Genomic DNA, 18,495 nt, shown 5'->3' with positions numbered 1-18,495 from the left:
CTATGGAAGTATGAACTGTGAAGTCCTCTTCTCACAGATCCATTTAAAAGCTTTATTACATGCAACATCATGCCACCCTTCTATATTAGCAAACTCTGGCAGAGGCACAGCTACCGTCATAGCACAGTCCTCATCTACTTGTTTGCTTCCATCTGGCTGTCCAGGTGCCCAGGAGCTGAAACTACAGATCAGCATTAGATGTTCAGTTCTGCTTTCTGTGTGATATGATACTGACTGTAAGAATTATGTATTAAATAATAATGAGTTCAATTCAGTCATTTCTCACCCAGAGGTCAGATTGCTGTCATTAACCCATTTCCAGTTGCCTTCCACTTCACTGTCAGTCAGACCAATATAAACAGCAGCAGGACCAGACTTGTTCTGAACAAAATACTGAGCAGACAACACAGTTGCACATTTCTGTCATAAATAGACACGTTACATCTGACCATTTCACATTAAGCTGCCAAAAACTATAAGATGCATTATTACACTCACATATTCCTCTCTGTTGTTTATGATGATCAGATCTGCTCCTCTCTTCTGACAGTCTCGTCTGCTCTCAGTCCAGTTCTTTGTCTCATTGGACATGTAGTAAAAACTGGACTGATAGAAAATCCATCCAACTGTAAACACAACCAGTTCAGCTATAGCTTTTTATCCTCATTTATAATCATATGCTATATACACTAAAGTTACTAAGACCGCAACCCAATTTAACCACATCATGCTTTAAAAATATCAGCTCTTTTCACCCAGTTTTTCAAGGTGGACATTAACTAGTTTTGTGGATGTGTGGAAACTACCGATTCATTAACTGCTATACCACAAATTGCAGGAAACAGTAAATCAATTTTTGGTACAGACATACTTTATTTTGTGTTTTGCTTCTGTTTGTACACAACAGTCGTCCGCGAGGGGCCGTCGCACTTTGTGTTTATTAAAGTCTAATTTAAATGTTTGCTGGTTCCCACCTCCTTCTTCCCGTGACTACGAATGTTTGTTACATGTACATTAAAATAATATGGTAATAAATACCAGTTTGCATGAAGCAGCATAACGATTAGGGGTGCTCCGATCACGATCGGCTGATCGTTATGCGCATCTCGTCAGTAAAGCCGGTTCTCTAATCAGCGGTTAATTCCATCAGGTGCGTGATTTCACACAGAGCCATTGTTAATAGAGAAGATGTGCAAATCCACTTCATTTTCAGCGTTTTTTGGCGCATCTTCTCAGTTAACAACGGCTCTGTGTAGTAACAGCTGCTCTATGTGAAATCACGCACCTGATGGAATTAACAGCTGATTAGAGAACCGGCTTTACTGACGAGATGCGCATTAACGATCGGCTGATCGTGATCGGAGCACCCCTAATAACGATCTGTTTTGAACAATAATAAGTGGAAGCAGATAGCACAAGAAGGGAAACTCATTCAACCTACATATACAATTAAAAATAAGTTTAATAGCAAATAACTACATAGAAGAAAGAAACTTTACCACAAATCAGAAGTTCACTTCTTAGCTGCTCTCTGTTATCGGTCAGGTTTTTGTTCTTGAGTATTAGCTGCTCTCTCTCATTGGTCAGGTTTGTGTTCTTGAGGATAAGCTGCTGTCTCTCATTGGTCAGGTTTGTGTTCTTGAGTATTAGCTGCTCTCTCTCATTGGTCAGGTTTGTGTTCTTGAGTATTAGCTGCTGTCTCTCATTGGTCAGGTTTGTGTTCTTGAGTATTAGCTGCTCTCTCTCATTGGTCAGGTTTGTGTTCTTGAGTATTAGCTGCTGTCTCTCATTGGTCAGGTTTGTGTTCTTGAATATTAGCTGCTCTCTCTCATTGGTCAGGTTTGTGTTCTTGAATATTAGCTGCTCTCTCTCATTGGTTAGGTCTTCAGTCTTGGATATTAGCTGCTCTCTCTCATTGGTCAGGTTTGTGTTCTTGAGCATCATCTGCTCTCTCTCATTGGTCAGGTTTTCATTTTTGGATAAGAGCAGTTGTCTCTCTTGAGTGAAGAAGAAACACAGCACTATGACTGCAGTCAGCAGAAGAACACACAGCAGAACCAAACACACTACAGCTGCTCTGGAGCTTCTGCTCTTCACTGAATCACTTCCTGAGGAACACAGAGATGCTGTTAGTCCCTTCACTGGCATTCAATACAGCACATGTACATACTGTAACTGCTTTGTCTTGCCCTAGGCAAGATTTTACCTGTTGCCACTTCCCTCACAACCCATTCCACCAACATTGTGTTTAAACATTCACACAGAAACTGCATAGCTAGATATTTCAAAAGTGGATATGAAAAGAGAAATGTAGGAGTATATGTGACTATTGAGTGTTACATTTTCTTAAAAACAAAAACAAAACAAAAATGATAATTACAGAACTAAGGTAATCATTTGTTAACATTATCTAACTTGAACTAACAAAGTACAATACATTTAAGCCCAGTTATATACAAACATTACTAAATTAGCAAATTCAAATTTAAAATACCTTACATACCCAAATACTACACAAATATAGCGTAAAAATATTATTAAAATGTACAGAGCACCGCACGTGACACGCAAGAAAAAATTTAAGGCTGAATTGAAATAAGGCGAACGCAATAGTAAATTGATCAAACGCAATAGTAAATCGAGGGAACACAATAGTAGTCGTGTGCACGTTTTAGTAAATTGAGGGAACTAATTAGTCAATCGTGCGCACAATTTATTTATTTTTTTTCTTGCATATCATGTGCGGGGCTCCATAAAAATGTGCAACTGATGTTTGTAGAAGTGCGGCTGTGCAGGGAATATTGACCATCCACCGGGAGAGCAATAAAATAGTTACGTTTTTGTGGGACGATAGTTTTTTTTTAATATATATTTTAAATTCATAGTATTGAAGTAGTGTCGGTTATAAGAAAAAATATTGTTTGCGCCCCTTGCATTTGTCTATTCCACCTATACCATGGGCCAGCCCTGTCTGTGGCATTATTTTTTATGAGGAAATATTATTACAGTCTGTATCTATCTGTTCAGATGGCTGGATTCTCATTGTATATGAGTCTTTTATCTCCATTGTGAATTTACCTCTCATAGCATCAGCATTTTCATAGAAATCTGTCTTCTTTTGTCTTGCTCCTGTGTCCATTTTCTGAGTCATATCTAATTCAGATTAGGTAAGAGACTTTCAGTGAAGACAAAGGTATTCTAAAATGTAACCTAAATGTAGGCTATTTTTTTTTTAAGATATCAACAAATAATACTAAAAAAAAAACAGCTAATACTAGCATCTTATCAGATCTGGACCCTATTATACTCCAGATGTGTGGAAATGTTTCAAGTATTTATAGAAGTTCAGCTTACTTCAGAATGTTTGTTCTGTCAGACGTTCAAATGTTATACCAGAAACCTGCCACTATTTGATTATTCTAATTGTTATCGTCAAACTTTCCAAAACTGACATTTCTGGAAGCTAAAAAATAAAAATAAATAATAAATAAATAGTTATAATAAAAAATACTATGACCCCTTTCCTCATGTAACCCATGTCATTACAACTAGTCTACTAAAAAGACCAAAGAAACATACACAATTTACCAAGACAACTCTCAAGATCATTCTTCTCCAGTTTTAGCTGCTTTCTCTCTATAGTCAGATACTCATTCATGGATATGAGCTGCTTTATCAAATTTGTGCTATAATTTTGTGTGATGAAATGCATTCTCAGTACCTGTGAGTTCAGATGACTGGATTCTCATAGCATTACTGTCCACGATCATTCTTCCAAATTTACCTTTAGTAACAAAGTCATTTTCATAGATATCTGTGTTCCTTTGCCCATTTTCTCTGTGCATTTTCCCTTTTCAATATTTTTGTTCACTTTTTCTAACTATGTTTTTTGGTGTTGTTAAGATGTCAACAAACTAACATTAGTTTCTCTTTTGGTGGACCGTTCTGCTCCTTATCTGTGTTTGTGTAGCTATTTAATTATGCAGAAAGGAACTGTTTCGTGGAAAAGTTAAATGTTATTTACACATAAAGGAACTTGCTGCAGAGCATCATCATAAATATGTTTCAACAATGTGGATTGTGAACATGTAAATGAGGATCAAATGCATTTATTATCACAGATTACTCAGTATCTGTATAAAGTCTTCAGAGGCTTGATCATTTGATGTTGGCTGGTGTTTGGGAACATTTTAAAGATGTTTTGAAAAGAGAGCTGATCTTTATTTATGCTTGATGGTTTAGGAGCTCTTATTCAGCGATTTTAAGAGGGTTTAATTTTTAAAGAAACTTGTGTTCATAAATTTGGGCTAAATCTGTTCAGGTTCTGTTGCATCCCTGTAGAGCAGTGAGCTAACTGTCAACTTTCTTACAGATTTTTTAAATAAAATACTTTTTTATAGATATACTGTATTTGTTAAAATAATTTAAGCATTCTACTGTTGCTATTGTTAATTATCAGGCCTTCATCTATAAGTTACAGTTTTTTTTAGTTTTTTAGTACAGAGTTTGTCTCAAGTACAGTTGTACTTGAGACAAACTCAGTGAAAACACTAAGCACAGTTCTGTACATTAGACACATCTTTAAAAACTAATGTCACATGTTTTTATATTGTGTAAACACTGCCTATTAAATGCCATAATTATTTACTGATTACTTATACACTCTATCATGTGTAAAAAATATTTTTCACACTTTGCTACTTAGGAAGCATGAGTATATGAAAACAGTCTTTAATCCACGGAACACAAGGTATATCAACGCTTGAGACAGCAGGAAACACATCAACGTATTGAGTAGACAAAACCGACAAACACAGAACACAAAGGCAAGGACTTTAATACTGGGAATAATTAACTAACACAGGTGTCAGGAACCATAAACAAACTAAATGAGCACAGGAAAAATTCCATATAAGCAAAACCAAGAACAAAGACGGGCAAAACACAACAAACAGGTCCGTTATCCTGACATCTCGCCCCCTTCCCAACAGACAGAGTCCAGGGAGGAGACAGGAGGGGCTTGGAGCAGGAGGAGTCCAGCTGGACCTAGGCAACCGCCATAATGTTGACCAATTTTGGAGCTGACTGAGGGAGGAGCCATGGAGGAGACGGAGAGCCAACAAGCCAGTTGATTGCAGAGGGCTCTGGTGACCGAGGTGGAGATTCAGAGATCTGTATTAGAGCCAGAGTGACTGAGGACCACGGTGGAGCTAGCGGGAGGAAGGAAACTAATAAAGCTGGTTGAACGGTGCAGCCAGAGGAGCAATGGTGGGTAGATGCCCAACCAAGGTGGAGCAGAAAGGGACAAGGGAGCCTGGTGAAGCTGGCGGATCGACAGGTGACTGTGGAGGCGAGGGAGCTAGGAGCCAAGGTGGAGACACCTGTTCTAAGGGCCGAGGCGGAGTCCGGGCCTCAGAGGCTGAAGGGTGAGGAGAGGGATTCTCCAGATATGGCGACAATAGAAGGTGGCAGACTTGCGGTGCTTGCACCGTATTGATGGTTGGCTAAGGGCAAGAAGAGGGGCTGCCAGACAACAGGGGTGGAAGAGGCAGGAGTGGGAGGGTATTCAAATATCTCTGGGTTCTCAGGCTAAACTCAGGATCAGGAGCCTCTTCAGGGGTGAACATGGGGTCTGGGCTGGATATGGGAACAGGAATAACAGGGGGCTCTGAAGAAGGAGGGAGTAGAATGAGCAGGTCAGCCCCCCAGTCAATTAAATAATTTTCTGCCTCTCCTCTATCCAGGTCCATCCTAAGGTCACCCTCAGCTGTGGTACAGTGGCAGAGCTCCACTCCGCACTCTCACCATCCATGGCTTGCTCCCTTATGGTGGGCATGGTCGTTGGCTCTTGCACCTCATCTAATGGGTTAAGCTCCTCGTCCGTGGCGATCCTCCACCTGGTCGCTTGGGGTGATGATGAGCTGGGAACTGGGTCTGGAGTGGAGATGGAGATCCATTTCTCGCCATTATCCACTCCATGAAGGCGTAGAAATTCTATATCTAGGGCTATATCTGGATGGTGGTGCTCTACATCAGGTCTTAGGCTTGCATTGCAGAACTTGCAGAACATGTCATCCGGATAGCTGGTGTAATGTGGTACCTCCAGGAACAGTCTCATATGACCCGACCCTCAAGAGATCTTTCCCCCTGCTCCAGCAGGAAGAAAATGTATTCAGGGCGGATGAGGGATCCATAAGAAAACTGAAAAAAAAAAAAAAAGACAGACACACAGATGTAATGGTTTTGGTCTGTTCTTCTGTCTCACTTTGTTATTTTGGAAGCACACGAGAGGCACGAGTAAATGAAAACAGTCTTTAATCCATGGAACACGTGAATTTTTTCATGAAAATAAACTGATGAAAAACAATTCGGTACTGAGCTTGTCTGAATTTATTATGAAATGTAAGAGAAAAATAATGTTTTTGGACATGAAAGCATGCTTTTATTTTTATTTTGTTTATTTTTTTATATAAATTACTCAATAAACGCAATACTGCCAGTACTGGGAGACAAAACGCCTGTCATTCAGTGTATTGCATTAATAGAAAGCCAAATAATATAATGATTTGTAATACATAGTATTTTTCCAAAACTAAGTTTTATTAGTATTTTACTTTATTAGTACGCACTTAATAGATTGTCTCATTCTAGCATTTAAGATGGTCTCATGGTGATGGCTGAGGATCTACTTCATTACTTTCAAAAAACCAGTTGTTATGCAGGAACCTCTAAGACAGGTGGATCTCAGACTGGAATAATTAATTGATAAATCGTTAGGGATCATCAAGAACAAATATGTGAATGAAGATGTGAACTCTTGAGAAACTAATGTCAAGCCCAATTAAGCATTGAGTAATTAACAATACTGAATAATACTGCTAAATAATTTCCTAATTTCCACTTCCATTTCTGTTAATGTCTTGATTATTTGTGAAATGGTTTTGTTTGTTTATTTCATTAATACATATGTGTATTTTAAAAGAGGTTGTTTTAACTTGTACTTTATACGTACACACAATGTTTTTATTATTGTTTAAATTCTATTTCAGTCTCTGTGATTATTACCTCTATTGTGAAGCATCAGCTGCATCAACACACACCTTACAATTTCTTGTAATCCTGAAAACTTCAGGTTCAGGTGTGTTTAATTAGGATTGAAGCTAAAATTAGCTGAAAATATTGCTTTCATCAGTTTATTTTATACAATTTAACTTCTCCTGGTCTGGCTCCCGAAAGGGAGGAGGGCAGAAGGCCTGCAGTACTATGAGTTGTGGCGTAACAGAGGGAACTTTAGGAACACAACCCACTCGAGGGTATAAAAATGCTTTGGCCATACCAGGGGCAAAGTCTAAGTAGGTAGGGGCCACTGAGGGGGCCTGAAGGACTCCAACTCTCTTTAGAGAAGTAATAGCCAGTAATACTCATGAATCAGCACAAATGGAGCTTTACAAAGAGCCTCTAACACCACAACCAAGTCCCAGGGGGGAACACAGGACCGTACTGGAGTTCTCAGCCTCAGCGCACCGTGGAGGAAACGTGTAACTAGGGGGTGTCTACCCACTGACTGACCGTTGAAAGGGACGTGGTAAGCAGCTATGGCTCCCGGGAGCAGAGCAATAGGGGGAAAAGCGTACAGACGAAGCCTCGGCCAGGTCTGTACCATAGTGTCCAGTCCCAGAGGAGCTGGATGAACTAGAGAGAAACAGAGGGGACATTGTGATATCTCTTGAGTCGCAAAGAGGTCCAAAAACTCTCCATATCTACTTCACCACCTTGGGGTGAAGCCCCCCGGGCCTCGGCCCCTGTCTCGACAGTATGTCTGCTTCCACAGTCAATCTCCCAGGAATATACACTGCTCCGAATGAGAGGAGTTTGTCCTGGGACCACAGAAAGATATGGTGTGCCAGCTTGTACAAGGGGCACGAATGCCAATCACTCTGGTGACTGATATAAGAGATCGCCAATGTGTTGTCGGTGCACACCAACATATGGTGACCTCTCAGGTCTGGGAGGAAATATTTAAATGCTCGATGCACAACTAGCATCTCTAGACAACTGGTATGCCATGTCAGATGGCGACCGCTCCACAGACCAAGGGCAGGGTGGCCACTCATGACTGCACCCCAACCGGTGAGGGATGTGTCTGTCGCTAGCATTACACAGCGACCAAGAGCTCCCAGCACCGGGCTCTGATTCAAGAACCAAGGTTTCTTTCACATGTCTAAGGCACAAAGGCATTGCCGCGTGACCTTGATAGCTCGTAATCGATTCACCCCACAGGGAAAATCCCTTGGTCTTGAGCCACCACTGTAGGGGTCTTATGTGCAGGAGGCCAAAAGGTATCCCGTTGGACGCAGCTGCCATAAGCCCTAACTGAAACTGCTTGACAGTGAGTGACTGGCCTTCTCTGACTCTCTTGACTGAGGTAAGGTTTGACTCGATCCGAGCAGGAGACAAATGTGCCTGCATCATGGTCGAATCCCACACTACGCCTAGATAGGTGGTTCTCTGAACTGGAGAAAGTACACTCTTCTGGGCATTCAGTCTCAGACCTGGCTCCCCCATATGTGCGAAAACGACATCTCGATGTCGAACCGGCATTTGCTCTGATTGAGATTAAATCGTTGATATAGTTCAGAATGCAGATGCCCTGCATACAGGGGGATACCAGAGCCGCATCTACACATTTCGTGAACGTGCGGGGTGAGAGTGCAAGGCCGAAGGGAAGTATTCGATATTGGTGGGCTTTGCCCCTGAAAGCAAACCTCAGAGACTTCCTGTGTTGTGGAAGCATGGATATATGGAAGTATGCGTCTTTGAGATCTATTGTGACGAACCAGTCCTCGGATCTGATTTGAGCTACAACCTGTTTAACAGTGAGCATTTTGAACTTCCGTGACATTACCGAGAGGTTTAGATGACGTAAGTCTAAGATCCGACGCAACCCCCCATCCTTCTTTGGAACTATGAAATACCGGCTGTAAAACCCGGACTCCCTGTCTAGAAGAGGGACCACCTCGATGGCCGCCTTCCTTAATAGGGTATTCACATCTTGTTCCATCACCAGAGCCTGCTGGGGGCCGACTACTGTCGGTGTAACCCCATTGAATGTCGGCGGTGGATGGCCAAACTGAATGCGATAGCCTCTTTCTACCGTGTGCAGGACCCATTGAGATACATTTGGCAGTAGTTTCCAAGCTGCTAACTCTGGTGTAAGAGGCCCACCCAGCAGTCCCTCCAGTACATCTAACTTCAAATGTTCAATAACTGTCATTATATTGCTCAGAATTTAATGCAATCAAACAATCAGAAAAGTAAACACGGTCTGGATTGAGATACAATTCACATTGAAGTGATATATTGAACTTCTCGAAGTTAGATAACGGTCATTAGATTCCTCAGAATCTAATAAAATTCAACAATCAGACAAGTAAACACGGTCTATATTTAGATAAAGTACACATTGAAGTGATAGAACTAACTCCTCCTTATTAAATGGAGTTTAAACAACCAGACAAGTGGTCGGGTATGGAAAAAATCACATCAAAAAAATGATGTAATACACGCGTTGCCTCGACAGCGCGTGAATAGCTTAGTCATACAAACAATATTAATCGATTAATGGAGATTAAATAGCTGCTCGTATAGTGTTACGCATAACACTGTTTATTGTATATGCTTATGCAACTTTATGTTTGTGCAACTAAAAGCTCGCCAACGCCCTCCGTGTCAATCTCCTCGGAGAAAGAAATGCGGAGCGTCAAGCCCGATGCTCGGGAGGGAAAAACCGAAGCTCAGGCTTCCGAACCCAGGAATCGGGCAGATCTGATGGGTATGGTAGGAGATAAGGACGTGCCTGTCTCCATTCCCTCCAACAGATCGATCTGCGAACCCAACGAATGCCAGCACCGTTCCGCCTCGGCTAAAGTGGGACCGGTATCGCGAGGAACGTTGGCGAAGACTCCCTCCTCGAAGAGAGCCCACCGGGATCAAAGCGTACACAACGGCCGGCCTGAAGAATAATTCTCTATTCTTAGTCCAAAAGGCTTCTCCAAATGCCCAAAACCTGCAAAAACAGATCATCATTAAATGTTCAGTGATGCTTTCTGTGATTGTTAGAATCATTTATTACATAATATAATTAGTTCAGTGATTTCTCACCCAGAGGTCATGTTGGTGCCATCGACCCATTTCTAGCTACCCTCCACTTCTTTGTCAGTCAGACCAATCCAGAATTCTCTTTTTTTCAGTAATTTTCTTAACAAACTCCTGAGCAGATGAAACAATTAAATGCTTTTATATAATTAACAGACAACATTCCATGTGCATCTTTCATTTAGAAGCTAAAAACCACACATGTACACAAAACTCACATTTTCCTCTCTGTTGTTTATGATGATCAGATCTGCTCCTCTCTTCTGACAGTCTTGTCTGCTGTCGTCCCAGTTCTTCCTCTCAGTGGACAAAAATGTGAATGCCATCTTTAACTCCATGCTTTAGCAATGTCTGCTATATAGCAAATACTTTACCAAGAGTCAGAAGTTCATTTCTTAGCTGCTCTCTCTCACTGGTCAGGTTTGTGTTCTTAGATAAGAGCTGTTGTCTCTCGAGTGAAGATGACACACAGCACTATGACTGCAATCAGCAGAAGAACACACAGCAGAACCAAACACACTACAGCTGCTCTAGAGCTTCTGATCCTCACTGAATCACTTCCTGTGTATTAACAAGCATGACTTTATTCTCTTTATTTATGTTCTTAACACAGCACATATAAATATAAAACATGAAAACTTAGTGTATTATTAATCTCACAACCTGTGAGTTCTGATGACTTTCCTTGCATTGAGTCTATTCCAATTTGATCACTTATGACATCATTTTCATAAATGTTATCAGTGCTTTTCCCATCTTCTCTGTCCATTTTTCTATATTTACTTTCAGACCGTTTTGGTGTCGTCAAGACACTCACAAACTCACACTGGTTTCTCTTCTGGAGTGGGCTTTGTTGTGTTCCTCATCTGTGTTTGTGTGGCCAGTATTTGTGCAGAAAGGAAATCCAACCCACTGCAGGACACGGTGGGCTTCTACATTTTTACATTGGATGCTGCTGGAATACTTTTTGTAGCTGCTACATCAAGAGTCCAGAGCAGTGATCAGTTTATGGTTTTAGCTATGGCTGCATTTAGTTACTATTTACTGTACATTAAATTTCATTGTGTAAATGTAACCACTCATAATTTTACATTCAAATATAAACTGACACAAAAAGAAGATTTTTTTCAAAATGTTTTTGTTGTTGTTGTTATTTGTTTGTTTTGTTTTGTTTCAATGATGCTATTTGCATTTTAAGTAATTAACTCGAATATCATCTGGTATATCAGCAACAGAGAGACTTGTGATAACACTCCTGGAAATAACATATGATATGAATGAAGTTGTGCACTCTTGAAAAACGTGAACTGAATGATGAACCACAGTAAGTAGTGTGTGTGTGTGTGTGTGTGTGTATGTGTGAGTGTGTGTGTGTACTGGTATATATGATTGATAGGACACAAATGTGTATAATGACATGGGTACTTTAATGTAAACATGATTTATGAGTAAAGCATACAAAAAAACATACAAAACAGTGTATTATGTAATTAAAAAATTGTACTCTGTGAGGAGGTTTAGGTTTAGGCTTGGTGTTGAGCGAGAAAATATAGTTTGTACAGTATAGATACCATTATGGCTATGGAGAGTCTCGGTAAACCACAAATGCAAGAAATTAGAGTGATTTTAAAGAAATGTTATACCACATTTAGTTTAAGTTTTACAGAATTACATTAAATCAAGAGAGAGCTGTCAAAACATCAACAAACAGAGTTTCAAAAGATTTTAAGCAATATTCCAGTCTTATTCTATTCTAGGTTTGCATGCTTGTTTAAAATGACTGAAACCATTAAATTCAAAGTAAAAAAAATAAATAAATAATAATAATAATAATAATAATAGGCTAACTTGCCGTTTAATGTTTATCTGGTAAAGCATGTGTTTGTGAAGTACTGTATTGATTTTGGATCATCTTAAGTTTACTGTAACAATGATGTTTTATTGCAACTTTTACGTCACATATACTTTATACCTTTGAAAAAAGGTTTACAAACCAAACCTGGGATGAAATAATAATGTATAATGAAAAAAAAAAATGTACAAATAATAACTGAAGACTGGAATCTCGTTTATATGATAGAATGTTCTTTGATTCTCACTCACAAGGCATTTCTGGTCATATAAAACACTTCTGGAATCCAATTTTGCACACACTTTGTATGTCTTTCTAATTAAACAAACCTGACTCAACTCATCAGCTCATTAGATTATGAAATGTGTGTCTGACAAAGAAGACATTAAAAATGTTCAGTGGTTAACGTCCTCCTGGAAAAAGTCGAGAAAAAATGCTTTAGATGAGAATCAGTTACAAAAGTTTTGGATTGTTGAACTTGTGTCAAAAGGTGCGCGATGTTTCCTACGGAAGTATGAACTGTGAAGTCCTCTTCTCACAGATCCATTTAAAAGCATTATTACATGCAACATCATGCCACCCTACTAAATTAGAAAACTCTGTCCGAGCCACAGCAACAGTCATAACACAGTCCTCGTTTTTTTGATTGTTTACATTTGGCTGTCCAGGTGCCCAGGAGCTGAAACTACAGATCAGCATTAGATGTTCAGTTCTGCTTTCTGTGTGATATGATACTGACTGTAAGAATTATGTATTAAATAATAATGAGTTCAATTCAGTGATTTCTCACCCAGAGGTCAGATTGCTGCCATCAACCCATTTCCAGTTGCCCTCCACTTCACTGTCAGTCAGACCAATATAAACAGCAGCAGGACCAGACTTGTTCTGAACAAAATACTGAGCAGACAACACAGTTGCACATTTCTGTCATAAATAGACACGTTACATCTGACCATTTCACATTAAGCTGCCAAAAACTATAAGATGCATTATTACACTCACATATTCCTCTCTGTTGTTTATGATGATCAGATCTGCTCCTCTCTTCTGACAGTCTTGTCTGCTCTCAGTCCAGCTCTTTGTCTCATTGGACATGTAGTAAAAACTGGACTGATAGAAAATCCATCCAACTGTAAACACAACCAGTTCAGCTATAGCTTTTTATCCTCATTTATGATCATATGTTATATACACCAGTTACTAAGGCCCAATCCCAATTCTACTACTTAGACATTGCCCTTTTATAACAATCTGATTTGAACAAGAATAAGTGGAAGCAGAAAACACAAGAAGGGAAACTCATTCAACCTACAGATGCATAAAAATTAATAAGGTAAATAGCAAATAACTACATAGATGAAAGAAACTTTACCACAAATCAGAAGATCACTTCTTAGCTGCTGTCTCTCATTGGTCAGGTTTGTGTTCTTGACGATAAGCTGCTGTCTCTCATTGGTCAGGTTTGTGTTCTTGACGATAAGCTGCTGTCTCTCATTGGTCAGGTTTGTGTTCTTGAGTATTAGCTGCTCTCTCTCATTGGTCAGGTTTGTGTTCTTGAGGATAAGCTGCAGTCTCTCACTGGTCAGGTTTGTGTTCTTGAGTATTAGCTGCTCTCTCTCATTGGTCAGATTTGTGTTCTTGAGTATCAGCTGCTCTCTCTCACTGGTCAGGTTTTCATTCTTAGATAAGAGCTGTTGTCTCTCTTGAGTGAAGATGAAACACAGCACTATGACTGCAGTCAGCAGAAGAACACACAGCAGAACCAAACACACAACAGCTGCTCTGGAGCTTCTGACCTTCACTGAATCACTTCCTGAAAAAAACAGACATTATATTAGTCTATTTTCTTCTCCATCCAGTTTACATCAGCTTTTATGAGTAAATGTATTAACAATTAATCTCAGTTACCTGTGTGTTGAGATGCTTGGGTCTTCAGTGTTTGGGTGTCAAAGTCCTCTTTGTCTTTCTTATGTTTCATATCTCTTACAGCCTCGGCACTCACATAAATATCAGCTATCTTCTCTACTCTTTCTTCTAAGTCCATTATCGAGCCTTTATCCATACTCTCATTCACATGCCCAAACATCTTCAGTGCAGTTTAGATGTCTACAACCTTTTAACTATGAAGTGTATATGTGAAGCATTAAACAAAGCTTTAAGTCGTATTTAACTAAATAATATCCTTCCTACTTCATTGTACTCCTGATGTGAATGTGTTTGTGGATATGGTTCAAGTATTTATGCAAAAAGGAACTGGCAACATGTTACAATCTTCTGTGATTGGACTGGTGAACATAAAGGAAAGACTTATTTTCTGTAACTGTGCAACCGCTTTTAACAGAAAAAAAGTATTTTCTATAAAAATGTAATTTTAATTTTAACATTAGCATCAAACTTGGAAGTTAGCAGGTTCATGAGAACTACGGGAATCCTGAAATATATAGAGATAAGGCAAGATTGTACTTTTTTATCTCTCTCTCAGGATCTCTATCAGTATCTGGAAAAAAAATACTTTGAAAACTTCACAACTACTCATTCCAGTGTCAGAAAATCAAGCACAGAAGACAGATGAACTCAAATTATAATTTTGGGAAAGCAAATGTTCTTAATTTCGTTTTTATTCAATTGCTCACTGGCATGTTACTCACGGGTTCATTTAAATCAAACAGATATTGAATGCACACAGTGTCAGACATTCTTCTATATTAAAGAATGGTTCTAACTACCGGCTGTCAAGATGCTTCGTCAGGGTCGCTTTGTTCTGTGACTTCAGAAAAGCCAAAATCAGCAGGCAAGCCAAAACTATTATGTTGCTAAACTGTCAGACAACTTTTCGTTCCTCCACACAATTTCTTCCACCTGAAGTTTTAATTGTCGGAGCTACTGAAGCGACGTGACAGAAGTCATGATGTTGTCTACTATGTTTGTATGCAAAAGACAGGTCCAACAATTAGCATGTCACTGAAAAGCATTGTTCTACACTTCCCAGTTGTTAAAAGTAATCTTCCTGAAAAATGCACTCTTTGCTCCAGTCATCGGCTTCTTATGAGTTATATGTCTCTTAACGAGACACAGTGAAAAATTTGTATTTATTTATTTATTTATTCATTCATTCATTTATTTTTATACAATATACGTTTTTGGTCATTTAATGCATAAAACTTGCTTAATGCATTATGTGTTTTCCCCTTTATGTCTGCATGAATGTGTGAAAATGCTAATGGTAATTTGAAAATGAATCTCTTATTTTGACTTAAAAATAGATCAAGTTTTCATTATGTCAGATGAACTTTTTTATTTTAACATTAGGTGTTTTTTTATCAGTAATGTTGTTTCTGCTTTGTTTCTGTCATGAGTGCATTTCTGCTGTGTAAACATTATAAACATATATTAGTGTTTTTACCTTATATATGCTCAAACAAATACGGTTTGCAGGATGTCATGAAATGCTTCAAAAAAAGTGAGAAGTCCTGTTAATGTTGTTTTAGGGAAATAAAAAGGTATGAGAAATGAGTTTCCTCTTTTCTCTAGTACAATCCACAAAGAAGAGGAAGCTGTTCTTAGCACTATCAACAAACATAACAGACTCATTCTCATATTTCGGATGGGCAAAATTAGCTTAAGAGGATTGCTGTGCTTCTGTATTGTCACACTGGTGGAAATGATTTTCCACCATTCATTGGAAAACTATATTGAATCTAAGAGCTTATATATTCCAAATTATACATTCAGTGTCCTTTCCCACAGTTTTCCACTGTCAGTCAATCTTAAACGCTGTCTGTACAGAGAGGGAGTTTAAAATGGCCCCTGCATATTTTCCAACTATTTGATTGGCTGCTATCCTGGAGCATGTATCAGGTCTTTGTCCGGGTTGACAAGAAGTCAGGCATGAAGGATATGACATCGTAATGAGTCACCGTTATCGCGGCCATTAGAAGGCCCGCACGCCGAAGTTTGAGTGACTGCTGTAGGAAGGCAGATGCTAACGGCCCGTGTGGATCCATCAAGTGCCTGCCATTGTTCATCCGCATTAGAGGGGCAGCTTTCTAATGGTAATTGAGTTTGTTTCGTTTGGCAAAAGCAGTAAAAATGCCACCGGCTCCACTGATGAGGGTCCTTGATTAGGCCTCAGCTTTATTTCCCATTCTTTTTACACAGCCGGAGAGACTGCTCCACATAAATGATGAGACAGGCTCTCTTCAGCAGGGCCTCGAGAGGGAGTCTCGCAGTCCCAGCGGGTCCCCCACGCACGCGTAATGTGGGAACTTTATGCTGATGTGAAATGCCAAGGGTGCAGGCAACCATCAATCATCGTTATGGCTGTGGCTTCTGTTTGGACTCAATACAGAAGATACATTTTACTTACAATATTAATTATTTTGAACTCTCATCGCAGCTTTAGTTTACTTTCTCTCAGTGCGTCTCGATTAGTGTTGCTCAGAACAGATTCTTCAGCTCACATTCCTCTGATAACACTGTGCTTTTTACTGGTGAACGTTAATAGATTTCATATCCTTTTTCCCAGACATTAGTGGCTAATTATTTAATCCAGGGTCTACCTAAATTTACTCTACTCCAAAAACCCACCTATACATATCAACTCAATCACATGACAATTCATAACTACATTTTGGCAAATTGATTGCTAATTTGTATGAATTCATTCTCATTTGTACATTTTTGTAAAATCTTCTTACACCCTAGTAAATGTTATATCTATTGTTGGGGTGGACCTTCATGTTTCATGTGGACCTAAAGTTTTTTGACATTCACTCATAAATACAAATTAAATGACGTCAGGTTGAACATATAATTAGCTTAATCAGCGGTTAACAACCAACAACTGTTATTCCTTTTCATACAAGTTATGATTGTGACTTAAATAATGAAGGAAATTGGCTGCAAATAAAATTGGTAGCACTTTATTTTACAGTCCTGTTCCTCATGTACATACTAGGTACTTATTATAGTATAACTATCTAATAACTAGGTACTAACCCTGAACCTACCCCTAAACCTAACCCTACCCCATGTAGTTACCTTGTGTTACCAGAACTTTCTTAGATAAATACACTGTAAGTATACTATAAGTACATGTTAGTACACGTACTGTAAATAAAGTGCAACCATAAAATTTCATACCGCTAAATACTATGTTACTTCCTCAAAACCGCTTATACTGTATTATACATTTTAACGTTTCGAGCACATATCTAGCTCCATGTGTCTTGATGGTGTTTACTGTATAAAGGGTATTCTATTTATGAATGAAAAAGAGCATTAACTTTTTAGCACCGCTCAGTTTACTAACTGTATACATATGGTTATGAATCAACACAATAAAATATTAGTATAGTTACTTTTATCTGTTTTGAAGAATTTTGATGGTGCTTTTTAGCACCATTCAGACGTTTTGTGCAAAATATACAAGAAGTAACATATTTTTGTTACCACAGGAACTTTTTTTATGAGTGTAACCATTTAAAAACTCCATAATCACGGGAAGGCGGCGGTGGGAACCGGTGAACATTCAATTAAAAGTTTAATAAAAAAATAAACACAAAACAGCGCCTCACGGACGACTGCCGCACACAAACAAATCAAAACCAAAACACAAAATAAAGCCCAGGCCTGGCCCTCTCTTGTCCCTTCACTGTCGTAGCTCCTCTTTTGTATCCTTCTGGTCTCCTTTGTGGGACTCGAGACCGGTGAGTGGCGCAGGTGGCACTCATTTCCAAATCACTCCACCAGCCTCCCTCCATTCCCACGGCACTCGGCTCCACCCCACTCATCACAATGAGCCTTAATTATAATTGTCTGTCAAAAGTCTTGTTCAATAAACCAGTGTTAAGAGAAAGATAGAGAAAGGATACTGTACATAATGGTTGAGGATGTGACACAAGCCACATTCTGCTGGAATTCACATCTTATAGCAATAAACATTCGTTCTGTGAATGGTAAACTCTTGAAGAGAGAGCTGATCTGATCTGTTACAGAAACCAGTTAAACCTGAACGTAATCTGATAAACAAAGTGTCCTTTAACGTCAGCAAAAAGGTCACTGTGTGTTCCTGCTGAAGAATATTGAGGGGCTGATTTGTAGCAGTGAACTTTTCGCTATAAATTTAAATCATTAATACTTGTCCGTAAATGTCAAATCGGTAATAATACTCAAACCAATAACATGATGTTGTTTGTTAATGAGTTAAAAGCAATACACTAAATGAGCTCCTTTATTATGAGTTGTGTTATTATGGGATGCTTAGCTTCATCTTAAATATGAGATAATCAAACATTATATTTCACAAAGGTGCAATAAGTTGTTCCAGGACTGTCCATACTGGGTTACTGCCCCAGAGACACAGAGCATAATTTAAGCATATTGATGTTTAAGTCTTTTATTCCAATAATTCCAGTGTTAGACATAAAGTGAAGCCTCACTGGACTGCTTGACTCAGTGCTGCTGCTCTATCCAAACTTCATTAGAGG

The 18,495-nt window shown here is 39.1% G+C and overlaps 2 protein-coding genes across 2 annotated transcripts; both read right to left on the bottom strand.

Moving 5' to 3' along the window:
- On the bottom strand, window positions 1–1,666 carry LOC113075338 (asialoglycoprotein receptor 1-like). Its single transcript, XM_026248043.1, has 4 exons — window positions 1,500–1,666; window positions 499–626; window positions 287–393; window positions 1–181 (listed from the first exon to the last, which is right to left on the bottom strand). Exons 2-4 carry the CDS (start codon window positions 589–591, stop codon window positions 1–3), a joined length of 381 nt encoding a protein of 126 aa, XP_026103828.1. The 5' UTR covers window positions 592–626; window positions 1,500–1,666.
- A 10,572-nt stretch (window positions 1,667–12,238) lies between these two features.
- Window positions 12,239–14,204, bottom strand: LOC113075346 (uncharacterized). The gene is made up of 3 exons (XM_026248050.1): window positions 13,916–14,204; window positions 12,798–13,820; window positions 12,239–12,692 (listed from the first exon to the last, which is right to left on the bottom strand). Exons 1-2 carry the CDS (start codon window positions 14,091–14,093, stop codon window positions 13,333–13,335), a joined length of 666 nt encoding a protein of 221 aa, XP_026103835.1. The 5' UTR covers window positions 14,094–14,204; the 3' UTR covers window positions 12,239–12,692; window positions 12,798–13,332.
- Between the last annotated feature and the right edge of the window lie 4,291 nt (window positions 14,205–18,495).

Source organism: Carassius auratus, unplaced genomic scaffold (assembly GCF_003368295.1).
Source record: "Carassius auratus strain Wakin unplaced genomic scaffold, ASM336829v1 scaf_tig00016867, whole genome shotgun sequence".
Lineage (NCBI taxonomy): Eukaryota > Metazoa > Chordata > Actinopteri > Cypriniformes > Cyprinidae > Carassius > Carassius auratus.
Note: the sequence above shows the minus strand (reverse complement) of the source record. Positions and strands in the feature narration are given on the sequence as shown.